Here is a 15,172-nt window from a genome sequence, read left to right on the forward strand (position 1 = left end):
GGTCAATTAGCATTGTGTGAGGTATTTAATTTGTCCAAGATGGGTTTTTCTATACGTTTTTCATGTAAAACAAAAATAAAAATCCATGAATACCGAACCACGAATAGACGGGGATCGACGGTAATTCTGTTAAATGTGTTGGCAACTGCCTGGTGACTACTATGCCACTTTCTGGTGCCCATTTTGAATAAGTTGCAAGTGTTTTATTAGCATTATTAAGTTAGGGACTTTTCTTTGGTGCAAAATGGGTTTTAGATATTACAACAAAGTTATATATCTTTTGAAATTGGTCAGATTAACTGTGTAAAGCCAGCAACATTTTATGCTGAAAGTGCTGCCTGAAATCTTACTGGGGGAAAAAGGTATCCAGTTCCGTTCTCAGTATATAAATAAAAGTGTTTACAGCCAACATTCCCAAAACAGTTAATTGTAAGCGTAATGTATAAATGTTTATATAACATTTAACGTATTTGGGTATCTGAGACAAGTGTTTTAAAATGTCTAATCTTTGTATCCTCCCCTCCAAAATCGCATAATGGTTCATTCCACTGTTTGCCCGGGAAATATCTGAAGGGACGCTCTCTTACGTCATCTTTGGCGTTGTGAAAACTGGACAATGACGACTACAGGTTTGGATTTATCACTTTTCTTGTTCAGAAATCATGTCATAAGTTTCTAAACAAATGAGAACAATAAAAAAGTGCATAAAAACAGTCTTACAAGAGAAAATAGTACTTTTCTGTTGAAAGAATATCGAAGTTGGCAAATATTACCAGAACGCTAATATCACACATCCGCCATCTTGTTTCTTCAATTTACAACGGCAGTAACTGAAAAACCTAAAACACAGTCTTTTGTTTTTTGTAGGGAACCTCTTATGTTTATTAGTCAGCGCTGTCAAAGGAGCTTTACCAAATCTTCATAAACATGTCATTGAATATGAATGTATTAAAATATTGGTTTTGGTTCTTGTTCAGTTAATAAATGTCAAAGTTTTGAATTTGGGTTTAACGTTTCATTAGTGCTATGGAAGATAATGGAGAAATTCATACAAGGAGGAAGTTAATTTTTGATTGTAGCGGCTAATTTTGAAAAAGGCTGCTATGTTATTTCACTTAATTTCTCACTACCATAAGCATTTTTAATCTGTTATCATTTAAAAACTTACACCAATTAAACCTGGACTAGACTATTCTACACAGCAGAGTAATCCAAACTCATTTGTAAATTGTGAAACTTTTATTTGACTTTTGAAAGTTAAAGGAAACGGGCTATAGAAGAGTTTATTGCATCCTGACCATATTGGAACTGAGTCAGATTAATGTAGACCAGGTTTAAAAAGTTTAAGTATTGTAGTTTCTAAACTCTAGCAGATTAAAGATAAATTCTATTTTAAAATCCAATAATTTTTCATGTTGTTGGATTTCTGTGACCTTGTTCCTAAACGTAACTCTTTTTTTTTGTTTGTTTTCTAAGGTCAGAAGCCAAATGAACACATGCATGTTAGCAGTGCCTGCATGAGTTGTGCAGGTATTTGCATGCATGCATCTTCTTATTCCGAGTGCCTGGTTGGTATTCCTTCAAAGTGTGAATTTATTGAGAGAAGTGAAGCAAACCTAATTTGTTTTTCCCTCTTCCTGTGTGTGCGTGCCTCCGTTCGTGTCTGATGGCAGAGCCCAGACCCGCAGCCAGTCGCCGGACATTTCTCTGTAATTGAGGTGTTCGAAATGCAGAAGATAAAGTCGTGCCCGCCTGGATCTTCACTTCTCTGCACAGAGAGGAGGTAAACACAGAGCGGAGGCAGGTGGTGCTTTGGGAGAAATAAGCTAAACTTTGTGTTTGCCTTGCCCAGACCGGGATCCGTTTTTGGTTTTACGTCAGGCGGTGGTGGAAGATTTGAAACTTTGTCGTGTTTATGTGATGGTTTGAGTTGTTCCTCTGCAGCTGTGTGTACTCTCACAGACCACTCGTTTGCTGTCCACTCTCCATCCATCTTCACCCCCTCACTTTGGTGACAGTCCTCCACTTCTTCCTCCCAGGAATGCCTTTTTTTATTTCTGTTGGGTTATTCCAGTTTCAGAGGCAAACATTCCCTCTTTTTTATATATTTTCTCTTCGGTTCTTTCACCTCTCCTGATAAATCCTCCAGGATTTGGCGTGTGCACAAAGCAAAGTGGGTAGCGCATTAATTCCTGGCATTTCGGGGACTTGCCTTTGGCCTCGGGCAAAAATGACGACGACCGCGTTGGTTTGGTCAGTGTTACTCGTTCCGCTCAAAGAGACCACAAGAACCGAGCCCGCTTTGAAGAGAAGAGCACACAAACATGAGCGGGCACAGGGCTGAACCTCTCTACTCTATTTTAATCATTTCTTCCCTCAGAGTCCTTCTGGTTTGGACCCGAGTGCAGATGTTTGCTCTAGACCTGCTGCAGGAAAACTCCACCGAACCGATAAATAGAGGATTTATCAGCTCGGAGTTAAAAACGGCATTTAATTTTCTGTTGTAAACACAAAAATAATTTATGACTAAGTGAAGGAAAGGAAGCAGATGAAGAGGTAGAAGTGTGGCGGTGAGATGAGGTCTCCTGAGGAGACCGCTGGGAGGGGTGGCAATGAAGAGGAGGAGGAGGGAAACTCCCTCCTGCTTGTGAACAGCTGCTCAGGATTCACTCTGCAGAGCGTCCACAGAGCGCAGAGTCGTCTCACCTCTGCTGGGAAATGAGAATCGAACCGGGACCGGACCGTTCCTGAGCCGACCAGCGGGTCAAAGTTCTCCTGGGGAATCCCTGCCATTTCCAACTCCTTCCTCTCATCCTGGATCCAGAGGAGAATTACTCTAAACCTAATGACAACGCTCCCAAATTCCTCTCCAGCACCCACTCATCACTGAAATTGCTCCACATCTTTAACGTTTACAGCTTCAAAGCTCCTCTTTTTTTTTGTCTATATTCACAGCAACTCGAATAGCTTGTAATTATGCCGACTCTCATCATGCGCGCCTCTGCTGCTGCTGCGTGACTGAGCGCTGAGGGGAGAGGTGGATTTTCCTTCTGATTTGAGATTAGAGGTAAACAGAGCCGGCGCTCGTCTAAACACCTCAGGCATAAATCTCGGCTGTTTTTGTCTGCGGTGACTGAACTGCAGCAGTTGGAGGAGAGCGGCGCTCCAGAAGGATGAACCTGCACCAGATCCTGCGGGGCAGACCTGGACCCAGACCCGGCCCTGGACCCAGCTCCACCCTGCTGTTGCCGCTCCTGCTGCTGTCCGTCCTGCTGTGGACCCAGCAGGCCGAGGCCGTGGTCCACTCCAGCTTCCGCCGGCTCAGCGGCCGCGAGAAGAAGGAGATGCAGAAGGAGATCCTGAACATCCTGGGCCTGCCGGGCCGACCCAGACCGCACCCGCCCCTCAGGCCCCCCTCGTCGGCGCCGCTCTTCATGCTGGACCTGTACCACGCCATGTCAGCCGACGACGAGGACGAGATGGCGCTGAACGGGCCGGGCCTGGGCAGGTACGGGGCGGCCGTGCAGGTCAACTACGCCGCGCTGCCGACGCTCAGCACGCACACGCCGCCGCTGGGGAGCGTGGTGAGCGAGGCCGACACGGTGATGAGCTTCGTCAACCTGGGTGAGTGGCCAGAGGTGGTTCTGAGGAGAGGTCCGATTTTGGACAAAACTAATTTTTTATTTTGTCTGAAATGTTGCTAAGTACAGCAAGAAAGTTGCTGAGTTGGCAACAGTGGGTTGTTGACTCCTGCTAACCGTAAACGTGCCGTCGTGACCCGGTGGGTCGGTCTGTCAGTCAAAGCAGAGCAGAAGAGGACAGCAGCTAGTTTAGACCTGAGAGTGGAGATAACCGACCTTTTAACATTTTGATGGGAAATTAGAATTAAATGCAACTATAATTAGACAATAGATCAATAAGTCTAATGATAAATTAAGACAAACTATTGTTTTTCTCTTTTCTCTCCCTAGATGACAAAAGTGTTCAGTTTGGTTATTTGTTTTCTACTTCCCCTTTTTTAAGGAATAATTTTGTTTATCAAGACTTCATGATTAATTTTATTTGTTTTGCATATTTAAAGTGTCTTTCTGTTCCAGTTTTAAATGTTCGTTAGAGTTTAAAGTTTATTGATCTTTGAGTAGAATAGAATTAAATATACTTCCTAAGGAGAAATGACTTATTTGCTTGAATAAAATATATTCTGTTCAAAAATCAATAAACTTTAAATCCTAATGAACATTTAAACAGGAAGACATTTTGAATATCAAAATAAACAGAAAAACCAATAATGCGTTGTATGCCATTACCGTTATATTACTTGAAAATGTTTTCTAAACAACATTATCGTTTATCGCGATAACTTGAGGTACAATTTATCGTCCTGCAAAATTAGTTATGATGACAATCTCACACAAACCTGTTTGCTTAAAGCTGCAGTAAGGAGCTAAAGCTAGTTAGCATAGGCTGATAAACTGTCTTCCTGTAACGGTAAGTTGTTTCTCCAGCATTAGCGTATTTAGCAGCACATTCATGCGGTTGATTTACAGCGCTAAGACCCTCCTCCTGGCTCAGATTGGTTGTTTTTGCAGGAAGGTCGTCGAACTTTTCACAGATTTATCTCATAACAAACTGTTACCACATGGTGGCAGTTTTAACATACTAATTAATATTAATTAAAGTTACAAACTGCAGCTTTATGGAACCTAAAAAACTGTTTTAAATGTTTTATTTACTGTCTTTTCTGTTTCAGTCACATAATTTAAACAGAATCTAAACTGAATAAAAAAAATTGTTTCTGAATAAAATGGTGACCATAGATTCACATCTATTAAAAATGTTTCATATTTTAAAACAAACTTCTTGTTAAGCCGGTCGCAATAAGCGATTAATTTGATTTAATTAAATTAAAATGAGCTCAATAAATTCTGATGAGTAATACTTTTTAAGACAGATTTTGCTTGGAGGCGTCAGAATCCATTTTATTGACCGTTTCAGTCATATGCTTGTTTTATTCCTGCTAATTATGTTTTTATTTTAGATATTTAAAATATGTTTCAGTTTAACGTTTATAAATATTTTACTTTTAAATGGTTTCAAAACAATATCGTTGCTTATCGCAACAATTTATCCTCCAGAAAAATGTATGTATTATTGTGACAGGCCGACTTCTGTTGCCTTTTTATTTCGTTTTCTCATTGATGAGCTGAACAATTAAACTTTTTATTAAAATAAAAAATAGTCTGATTTTTGTAGATCTGTAATTCATTGTAGATAGAAAACATTAAAAAAAACACAGTTTCAAATTTGCTCCATTCTAGAATTGAGCTCCGGATGGGCCGCCCGTAATCTCCCAAAGGGCCAAAAATTGGCCCTGCGCCACACGTTGGACACCCTGGATTAGTTTGATCCCCTTTGAGTCTTTTGAATGTACATTTTTTCAAGACGTCTCCAGGAAAAAATGTATTTTTTTTACCATAAATGTTTATTCAGAAGCTGCTCTTTAAATTGTTTTAGCTCCGTCTTTCCTTTTATGCTTCATAAAGACGTTAATATCATAATAATAAAAATGGATTTTATTTGTAAAGTGCTTTTCTCTAAACTCAGATTCTTCACATCAATCAAGTAAAATTGCAAACAGAAAACTTAAGTACATCAAACAAAATCATTAAAGAAAAAAAACATCACTTAACATTAAAAGACATTTGAGCATAAATCAAAATTTTCAGCACATAATGCTAATGCTAGTTAGCATAGCCACCTGTAATTGAGGATAAATGGTTTTCCTGTAACTGCAAGTTGTTTCTCTGCCGTTAGCACCTTTAGCAGGATGTTCACCGGGTTGATCGACAGCGCTAAGACCCGCCTCCTGGCTCTGATTGGTTTTCTTCAGACAGCAATAGCAGCACATATTATCTCTCATGTTGCTCTGTCAAAACATGGTGAGACTTAACAAATATATTTAAAAAAAACTAACTTTTTTTAAATAAATGTGACATTCTGCAGGTTTAAGCGGTTTAATTAAAAATCTGTTTAATTAAAAATCTGTTTAATTAAACATCAGTTTAATTAAAGATCAGTTTGGTTTTATTTGTGGTCCTTAAAAAGAGTTGAAACGCTTGAAACAAAAGCGTTGAGCTAACATTTGTCGTAGAAATGAGCGCGATGCGAACCCGTTTCCAGATCTACGTTAAACTCGGCTTGTTGCATCACTCTGGTTCTGGTGCGTCTGCCGCCCAGAACCTGTTTGGACCTCAGGGAGTCGGTCAGAACCGCTCAGCAGTCTGGTCGATGCCTATCTGTGTCGGCCTGAAAGCTAAACATCCTCTTCCCGACGGCTTCCTTCCTCCGGCTCCTCTGGGGTTCAGACACAGACTTTATCGTGGGAATAATTTGTCTCCTCTCCAGGCTTTTAATGATCCCTCATCATTTAAAAAGGAAATTCATCAGTCGACTCTAAAAAAGAAAATCTCATCCATTTGCAAACGATTGTTTCCCTGCAGAAAAGGTTTTGTAAGGCTGAAAGTGGCTGAACGGAGCCGGCGGTGGAGGTGGGGTGTGGGTTTCTGTATATGTCATGGGAAGAAACAGCTGGCGGGAATTAAAGGCCCCACTGACACACAAACGGCCCGGATCGAGATGAAAATGCTTCTGTGGAGGAGCGTCTCTAAAAATACCGGGCAGGCCTGTAATTAGTGGTGTGTGTGCAGAGCAGCTGCTGCGGTCCACAGCAATAAGTGTCTCTAATTACCGGGCAGAGCTGCTGCTGCAGCCGACCAATCAGGGGGCTCGTCCTGATTATCCTCGTTTATCTGCGCTTTAATTTATGATTCTGCTTCTGTTTAACGTCTGGATCCCAGGCAGAAGATCTGAAACCTGCTTGTGGGTTTATATTCCTCTGCTGGTTGTGATGAAAACGTTCTGCTGTCAAAGAAGCTTTATTTTGGTTTTGACTCGGATTAAACTATAAGGAGTCCAGTTTTAGTTCAGGACGATCAGCTGTTGTGGTTGATTTTCTGTCTTTCTATACGAGTGATTTCATATTTACGAGGTTCATAAAGAGACTGGGAAAAAAAACGTCTGAAATTGGATATTTTCCAGGTCAAATGTGGGAAAATATTTCTGTCCATCATTCGTCCGTCCATCTGTCTTCATCCACCCATTGTCCACCAACCGTCTATTTATCAGTTTGTCCCTCTGTCTGTTCTCAGCCTGCAGGTTTTAGTTTTGATGAGTCATCAATTTTATTTCATTTAAATATTTCTCATCTCTTCTAAAACAGAAAGTTTGGCAGCAGAAGTGCATGAATGTGGTGATTTCTAGTCCGTCTTTAAAAAGTCTTATTCCTGCAAACTCTTAAGTTCCAGTGTGTTTTTTTTTTTTGGTTTGTCTTAAACCCAGAGACCTTTGACCTTTGACCCTTTTGCTCCCTCTTTGCAGTGGAGCAGGAGCGCAACCTGCTGCAGACGCGTCCGTACTGGAAGGAGTTTCGCTTCGACCTGACGCCGCTGCCGCAGGGCGAGACGGTGACGGCGGCCGAGTTTCGCATCTACAAGACGCTGACGGTCGGCCAGAGAGCGAACCGGACGCTGCACATCTCCGTTTACGAGATCAAACGAGAAAACAGGAACAGGTAGATCCTCCGGCTTCACTGGGTTCTACTGAACTTTAAGGTTTTATGAAGCTGAATAAACCATCTTCTTATGTCTGGATGTTTTAATAGTGTGAACAAAAGAATCGGAACACGGGCTGTAGATGTATTGCCTATGGCGCCACCATCTGGTGTTGGTGAAAATATGTATTTGACAGCAGCTCATTATTTCTCTGAATAATTCTGAATAGTAGATGCAGAAACATGCAGATTCACTGGAGAAACAGGAAAACTGACCAAGTGGTTTTTTTCTTCTCTTTTCTGATACAAACAGCTGAAATAAGATAAAAATAAGTTTCCTGCAGAATCTAGGAGCTTGTTTCATGTTAATAATTCCTTAATATTTATTTTTTAAAGTAATAGTTCCACTGGCAGATTATTTCACTTCTAATATGGAAAACACATGTTGCTCCCATATTATTAGTACTTTTATCAATTCTAAGGAATTATGAACTTAAAACAATCTCCTGCATCTTGAAGGAAAGAAAAAATACTTGGTTTGGTTTTATTTCAAGCACAGTAACATTTTCCATTAGAAACTGAATATACTTGGTAGGATTTGTGTTTTTGCAGTGAATTGAATAACAAACGGTGGATAAAATGGTAAAAACATTTTAAACGTCAGTTTAGTTTAAAAACTGAAATTCATATCATGATGAGAAATGATCAGAATAAAGATAAACGTCCACATTAAAAGCTCCAGTGGGCCGTATTCGGCCCCTGGGCCTCGGGTTTGTTTCTCTGATGGCGTTTTGTGGTTCTGCTCCTGCAGGGAGTCGGAGCTGGTTCTGCTGGACATGCAGTCGGTTCCTGCGGGCCAGGAGGGCTGGCTGGCCTTCGACGTCACCTCCGCCTCCAACCACTGGCTGCTCCACCCGCGCAGCAACCTGGGCCTCCGCCTCTACGTGGAAACGGAGGACGGTGAGGCCGGCGACCAACCGCGCCGCAAATTAAAACGAGATCTGTGATTTCCACTTGATTAAAACGAGATCTGAGATTTCCACTTGATTAAAACGAGATCTGTGATTTCCACTTGATTAAAACGAGATCTGTGATTTCCACTTGATTAAAACGAGATCTGGGATTTCCACTTGCTTGATGTTTTTTTTCTCTCTCTCTGGATGATGAAAATCTTCAGCCTGGTGATTTTGGGGGCAGAAATGTTGGATTTTCAGTAAAAATATCTGGACAGACGAGGTTCTAATTATTAGAAAAATGTGGTTATAAAAAGATTAAAAATAAAGATTTTCCATTGAAACGAATTTTTATCATTGTTTAACTACAAAAATCAGTCCAGGGGCCACAAATGGCCCCGGCGCCACAGTTTGGACTCCCCTGGTTTCCATCTTTTTTGTCTTGTGATGCTCAGATTTCAGTCTCGGCATGAATGTTGACGTTTCCTCCATCAGATCCAAACAGTTCTTTAGCTTCAGGTTGAAGACGATTTTTTTGGCTGTGAATATTTGTAATAAGTATCCTGACCGGGTTCTATCAGAAGTTCTGGGTGTTTCTGATCGGCGTCGCTCTCCTTGCAGATCGCACGCTGTCGGCCAGCTGGATCGGCCTGGTGGGCCGCAGAGGCCCGCGCTCCAAGCAGCCCTTCATGGTGACCTTCTTCAGGGAGAGCCAGATCCCGTGTCGGCCGACTCGCGCCGTCCGGCCCAATCCCAGGAGGAAGAAACCTAAATACGACCTGCCCATCCCCACCATCCACGGTACAAACCCCTCCGTCAGGAGAACCCTTTAACTCGGTTCTGTTCGGTTTAAAACTGGGCCGTTTGCTTCTCTTCAAGGTCGCGGTTCTGTGAGTAAAGGTCAACCCTGCAAGAAACACGAGCTGTACGTCAGCTTCAGTGACCTGGGCTGGAAGGTGAGTCGGACCACAGAAACGTCAGAACGTCTGGTTCTTCTGTTGGTCCAGAACTTCTGTACTGCTAAACCCCAAAATAACTTCATTTGTTCAGATAAACTTTCTAAACTGGTTTTTAAGGCTTCTATCTTTGTTTCTCTGCATTTTTTTTTATATTTTACGTGTAAATGTGTTTAATTTTACAATATTTGGCCTAAAAGCGACTCAGTGCTGCCCTCTGTAGGTCAAACTGTGGCTACTGCAGTTAGTTTCCTATTGGTTATGTCACTCAGACACGCCCCCTGGTGGCCAGACAGGAGTTAGAATAGGGAAATATACCCGTCTATGAAATGATTAACTGGAGAATACATATAAAAAAATGTAATTTGCTGGAAAATAAAACAAAAAACATTCAGATCAATAATTAAAGCAAAAATATCCGAAATATCCGTACATCAGATGTACCTGATCACAACAACAGATTATTTCCTTCCCATCAGGGCAGAATGAGGGATTGGGATTAATGAAGTGTTTCTGCATTTTGTTTGTCTGAAATCAAGCTGAACTGGTGTTTGGTTCTGTTCAGGACTGGGTTCTGGCTCCGGCCGGTTACTCCGCCTACTACTGCGACGGTGAATGCATCCATCCAATGGGCGCCTGCATGAACGCCACCAACCACGCCATCATCCAGCAAGTGGTCGGTACACAGACGGCGCCGAACCCGAAACATTTCTACAGATTAGTTCAGAATTTGATCCATTTTCACGTTTAAATAGTTCAGAATAATTTTAATACATCTGATTAAAAAGAACAAGCAGCTTTTCAGATTAAATGGCTACACGGAGCTTCACATCATATTCCTGTAAATTTTATGTTTTTGCGTTAAAAGATGTTAAGTAGACAGGAAATGTTAAAATATTACAATTATATGTTACGGGAAAACATTGCCAGTGAATTTAAACCCACTTTTTATGAACAATTATTTTTTTTCTATTTATAAAAATATGACTATATTTTTATAATTAGATTTTTTTGTTTTGGAAAAATATAATAAAAAGCCATTTTTTTTAACCACCAGATGCCAATATTCAAACATTTATTTAAAACAACTCTTTTCCATCCAAAAACAAAAAACAACCTGTAATGAAGTCGACAGTAAAAATCATCTGATCGTTAATCATCTGATCGTTAATCGATATCGTGACGTTGTGCGTTCTGCAGGTCCACCTGATGAAACCGGACGAGGTTCCGTCGGCCTGCTGCGCCCCCACCAAGCTCAGCTCCATCTCTGTGCTTTTCTACGACGACAACAACAACGTGATCCTGAAGAAGCATCGCAACATGGTGGTGAAGACCTGCGGCTGTCTATGAGAGGAGGAGGAGGATGAAGAGGAGGAGCAGGAGGAAGAGGAAGAGGAGGCCGCCCTTCCTCCCTCTGCCCCCGACATGAACTCTGACACGGCAGGTTCGCTTCGCGCTTTAACTGCTGCTTTAGAGGCTCCAGTTTGTTGCTTTCACATAGATTTATCGCAGGCGTTCAGACTTTTATCTATTTAAAAACAGATTTAGTTTTCTACAGAAGACGTTATTTTACTGTAAAAAGAATAAAAACATTAGATTTGTGCGGCGGATGATGATTACAGGACTGGTCCAGTTGCTGCTGAAGGTCAACAGGCAAATGATGCTTTCTACAGTTTGATGCCTCATTTCTTTTAAAATGTTTTTTGTATGTGAAGAATTTATTAAACTGTAATAGAAAATGTAGTCAATGGTGATGCTTTATGTATAAAACAATCTTAAAAGTTAAATATATTGATTGCTTTATTGAAAATGTAAAAAAAAAAAAAGTACAGTGAAAACATTAATTCAGTCTTTGGGGGCAAATTTTTAACATGAAATCTGCTTTTTGTTGCAGTGGAAGATTATAACTGGTGGAAAAACTGAAATCTGTTACACTAAAAGTTAGTTGCATGTAATAAATATATATTTTTTAAACATGGGGGGTTAGGGGGGGCTGCTGGTGTTTGTCTGCCCAGGTTGTGCGTCTCCCCCGTTGTCCATTGAATACTGACAGGTCCCGAGTTCAACATCGCCCTGGCAACGCAGCCGAGTCGCCTGTGGTCACCGTGGTTCTGCAGATAACGGGAATGATTCAGGAAAAAAAACATCCAGGATACAAAAACTGGATAACATTTTCATTTCTCCTTAGAAGTATAAATAAAACACTGGCACATCGTCACCTTCCTAACATGACCCAACTCTCATCTCGTTCTAAAAGTATGACTAAGCCGCCGTGTCAGGAAGGCGACCATGTGTGTCATTTGACTCAAATTTATTGAAACCACTGGCCGTTTCCGTTTGACAATGAAGAAACGATGCGAACCAATAAATCTGTTCATTTAACAAAACTGCAACGGAAACACATGATGAGTCACATCAACAACAACCAGCTGTTGCTACTGGCCAAACGACAAAGACGACAGGAAGTGGCTGGAGGATCAACTGAACGGTTTTTAATCACTTTTTGCATCAACAAACTTATTCATGTGTGAAATTATGTTTTATCAACAGCAGCAGAACTTAAAGTTGTTCAGACATTTGTAATGGAAATGCAGCAAAAGTAATAATTTGAACTGTTTTTTTCCTTAAACAACAAATTAATAGTTATTTAAACCTGTGGGGTCCAAACGTTTTCCCCTCAGGACCAAGTGCAGTTTGGTGAAAAACAAAAAACCTCATTGTACCGTCTAAACTTTTTATTTAAAAAAATTTAACTATTTCCAAAATGTCAAATTCTGCAGCTACAGTCAATGGAAACACGGCTCCAGTTTCTTGTTGGGTTGGTTGTTTTCCTGCTGAAGAAAAGGAGCTCGATGTTTGTGGTTCTAGTTGAGTTTCAAAAACTAAAAAATAAACATTTATTAAAGATGCTTTTGATTTATAAAAAACGTTACTCTAAGAAATGAAAAACTGTCCATCTTCATCAACTAACCAGAGCTTGTGGGCCAAATTTGCCCCAAAAATTTGCCACCAAAAATCCTTCTGAGGGCCATAAATGGCCCTCCAGCCACACTTTGACCACCCCTGATTTAGACCCTCCTCCTTATAAAATGAGTTTTATAATTCCAGCTATGAAAAGTCTTTACCTTCACCCATCTTCATCGTCTCAGCGGTCCGCTATGCCTGAACGTCGGCCAGCTCCGGAGGCATCGGAGACTTGGGGTGTTTGCTCTCAAAGTGCTGCTTGAAGGTTTTCGGGTCGGGCATTTGGGTCTGAAAGAACCAGAACAAACAGAAGAACTTCAGATTTAAAGAAACGGTTCACCAGTTGTTAAAACGGAAAGAGGAATCATCTGTCCGGACGTTAAACGACTCGTTGGCTCATTTTGTCTGAACAGTTTCTGTGATCAGGTCCGGGTTTTGAAGAACTCGTTGGTACCGACCCGACAGACGGGGCAGGTGTGGACCAGCGCGGCCTTGGCGGCGGTTTTCTGGTCGGCACCATGAGATTTCTTCTTCTCCGCTGCTTTCTTTGCGTTCTTTTGCTGGGACTGAATCTTCTGCTGCCCACGAGCCATGGCTCTGCGCTTCAACCTGAGGAGGAAGAGGAAGAGGAGCAGCGACGTTACAGGAACCGCGTCACAAAACCTCTGGAAATGTTATAAAGTTCAAAATAACATTTAATTAAAAGACCTTTTGTTCCTCACTGTCTAAAATAAAAAATGTCAGAAAACTTGGTGGGAACTTTTTTTAAGATTTGAAACTAAATTGTCTTAGTATATTTCGTTTAAGCATTTAATCATCATTTACTTTAATTACCATGATCTGTTTGGATCATTTCAATTTGATGAATATTTATTATTCCTAATCACTCAGTACGTTATTGATCCGTGTAACTGTTGTCTTATATTTTATAACTGCACAAGTTATTTAAATTGGGCAATTTTTCAATAACGGTAATAAATGACTCATGTCTCAAAAACTGTTGGAAAAAAAAGTTTAAGTCACTTAAAAATGTTTGGAAAGTGTTTGAATTTTACTGAGAAGATGATTTATTGGATTTTCACCAAAAGGTTAAAGGTTAAGTCTGAAGTTTACAACACCAAAACAAACCTTCAGCAGTTAAAGATACGACTAATGGCGACAAAGTGATCCAGTTATAACAAAGGTATAGAATTTGTGAAATTGGAAAATAGAGAAATTGGAGTTTCTCTATTTGTGTGGCATTAGTAACCTTTCCTCTAACTAAACAGCTTCATAAAATAAATATGAAACATATTTCATGCCACAGGTTGAACAAAACTCACATTTTTGTCAACTCTTAAAAACTGAATTTGCAGTTAATTTCTGGAGATTTTCATTTCAACAAACTGCAAATCCAAAAACTTAGAACGTAAATAAGCAAAATACAAAGCTGATGATCATTTAAAGTAAAACTTTGTTTATAAAGCACTTTTCAAGATAAATATAAAAAGTGCTTCAAATAAACAGAAAAAAAATGTAAGCAGATTTGAAAATACCTCAGCGTACACAGACATCGTTTTACGTCTTTCCCTCAAATATTTCATGTCGGACGCGATGTCGCAATATTTATATCGGTATTTAATGCTCTTATGTAATATTTATGTTATCAGAGAAGCTTAATTTTGGGGCTTTAACGAGCTGCTAATGTACTTTTGTTTGATTTTCCGAATTATTCTATGTAATAATTTAAAGAAATGCAGCTTTAAATAAACATCTAACACAGTCCTGAAGCTACGATTCAGACGCCAACTTCAGGGAGCTAAGTTAGCACCGAGAGAAATAAAAACCCGGCTACCCGTTTAACTACTTTTATCCATTTTGAGTCATTCAAGCCCAGACGCCTGATGCCGTTTTAACATATAAAATGTATTAAAATGTCTAGTTTGGTAAAAACTACCACGGCTCAAAGCCGGTTTTGCCAACCGGCGCCGCCTTAAAGCTAACGCTCCTAGCTTAGCAGCGCTAAAGTTTCATACAGCTCAAAGTTAGTTTATAGCTTAATATATTTGCGTTTAAATGACAACAGTGGATGTGCATATTAATTTCAAACCGGAATACAGTTTAACCGGAGCTATTAGGAAAGTAAGAAGCTCACAAACTCGGTGAGGTTTACCTTCGAGAGTCGACTCCGTCTCCTCTCGTTTCGTTGCTTTCCTTCTTTGAGAGTTTCCAGCGCACCCAGAATCCACGAGCAGAGCCCTCTAGCTGGACGGAGGTGGAACTGCAACCCAGGTCTTCCACATAATTTTGAAAATCCGTTTTAATAGTGGCACAAATGTCACCAAAGACTCCAAAATTTGACTTTTTAATATCCGAAAACCTTTCTCATTAATTTTAATATCAACAATTTAAGCCTTCAATCATAAAGGCTAAAAATTGATCAAGATCACCTTTGATCTTGCAAATTTTAAATTTCACAGGAAAATTTCTGTTAGGATTATATTTAGTGGATTTTCTTTATTTATCCAACTCACTCAGTTTCTAGAGTTTCTGATGAATAAGTCTAAGATCAGAAAAGTTTGCATTACATTTCTGTCCAATGATTCAAGATATAGTCTGAAATCAAAAGGTTCAGAAAAGGAATTATTGTATACACGGTTAAAAAATCTTTAAGAAAACAGACATAGAAACGGAAGCAGTCACGAATGGAT

At 40.1% G+C, this 15,172-nt stretch overlaps 2 protein-coding genes across 7 annotated transcripts; one reads left to right on the top strand and one right to left on the bottom strand.

The window, feature by feature from the left end:
* Nucleotides 1-567: 567 nt before the first annotated feature.
* Nucleotides 568-11,261, top strand: bmp8a (bone morphogenetic protein 8a). Of its 6 annotated transcripts, none has more exons than XM_017307306.1 (8): nucleotides 568-629; nucleotides 1,477-1,568; nucleotides 1,674-1,783; nucleotides 3,145-3,624; nucleotides 7,438-7,630; nucleotides 8,421-8,569; nucleotides 9,184-9,363; nucleotides 9,442-9,518. In XM_017307306.1, exons 1-7 carry the CDS (start codon nucleotides 617-619, stop codon nucleotides 9,332-9,334), a joined length of 1,188 nt encoding a protein of 395 aa, XP_017162795.1. In that variant the 5' UTR covers nucleotides 568-616; the 3' UTR covers nucleotides 9,335-9,363; nucleotides 9,442-9,518. The 6 variants fall into 6 exon arrangements, with proteins under 6 accessions (XP_017162795.1, XP_008421068.1, XP_008421067.1 ...); XM_008422846.2 differs by lacking the exons at nucleotides 568-629; nucleotides 1,477-1,568 and adding exons at nucleotides 10,084-10,194; nucleotides 10,719-11,261 and having other exon boundaries at nucleotides 1,694-3,067; XM_008422847.1 differs by lacking the exons at nucleotides 568-629; nucleotides 1,477-1,568 and adding exons at nucleotides 10,084-10,194; nucleotides 10,719-11,261 and having other exon boundaries at nucleotides 1,695-1,783.
* A 39-nt stretch (nucleotides 11,262-11,300) lies between these two features.
* On the bottom strand, nucleotides 11,301-14,737 carry zgc:91910 (Zinc finger protein 706-like). Its single transcript, XM_008422844.2, has 4 exons — nucleotides 14,635-14,737; nucleotides 12,941-13,091; nucleotides 12,644-12,770; nucleotides 11,301-11,629 (listed from the first exon to the last, which is right to left on the bottom strand). Exons 2-3 carry the CDS (start codon nucleotides 13,073-13,075, stop codon nucleotides 12,675-12,677), a joined length of 231 nt encoding a protein of 76 aa, XP_008421066.1. The 5' UTR covers nucleotides 13,076-13,091; nucleotides 14,635-14,737; the 3' UTR covers nucleotides 11,301-11,629; nucleotides 12,644-12,674.
* Between the last annotated feature and the right edge of the window lie 435 nt (nucleotides 14,738-15,172).

This window comes from Poecilia reticulata, linkage group LG11 (genome assembly GCF_000633615.1).
Source record: "Poecilia reticulata strain Guanapo linkage group LG11, Guppy_female_1.0+MT, whole genome shotgun sequence".
Lineage (NCBI taxonomy): Eukaryota > Metazoa > Chordata > Actinopteri > Cyprinodontiformes > Poeciliidae > Poecilia > Poecilia reticulata.

Coding starts and splice junctions, on each gene's coding strand:
- bmp8a (XM_008422845.2), top strand. CDS start 3,174: ATGAACCTGCACCAGATCCTGCGGGGCAGACCTGGACCCAGACCCGGC. Junction 9,364..9,441: donor GCCCATCCCCACCATCCACG/GTACAAACCCCT, acceptor CTTCTCTTCAAG/GTCGCGGTTCTGTGAGTAAA. Junction 9,519..10,083: donor TCAGTGACCTGGGCTGGAAG/GTGAGTCGGACC, acceptor GGTTCTGTTCAG/GACTGGGTTCTGGCTCCGGC.
- zgc:91910 (XM_008422844.2), bottom strand. CDS start 13,075: ATGGCTCGTGGGCAGCAGAAGATTCAGTCCCAGCAAAAGAACGCAAAG. Junction 12,771..12,940: donor ACACCTGCCCCGTCTGTCGG/GTCGGTACCAAC, acceptor TGGTTCTTTCAG/ACCCAAATGCCCGACCCGAA.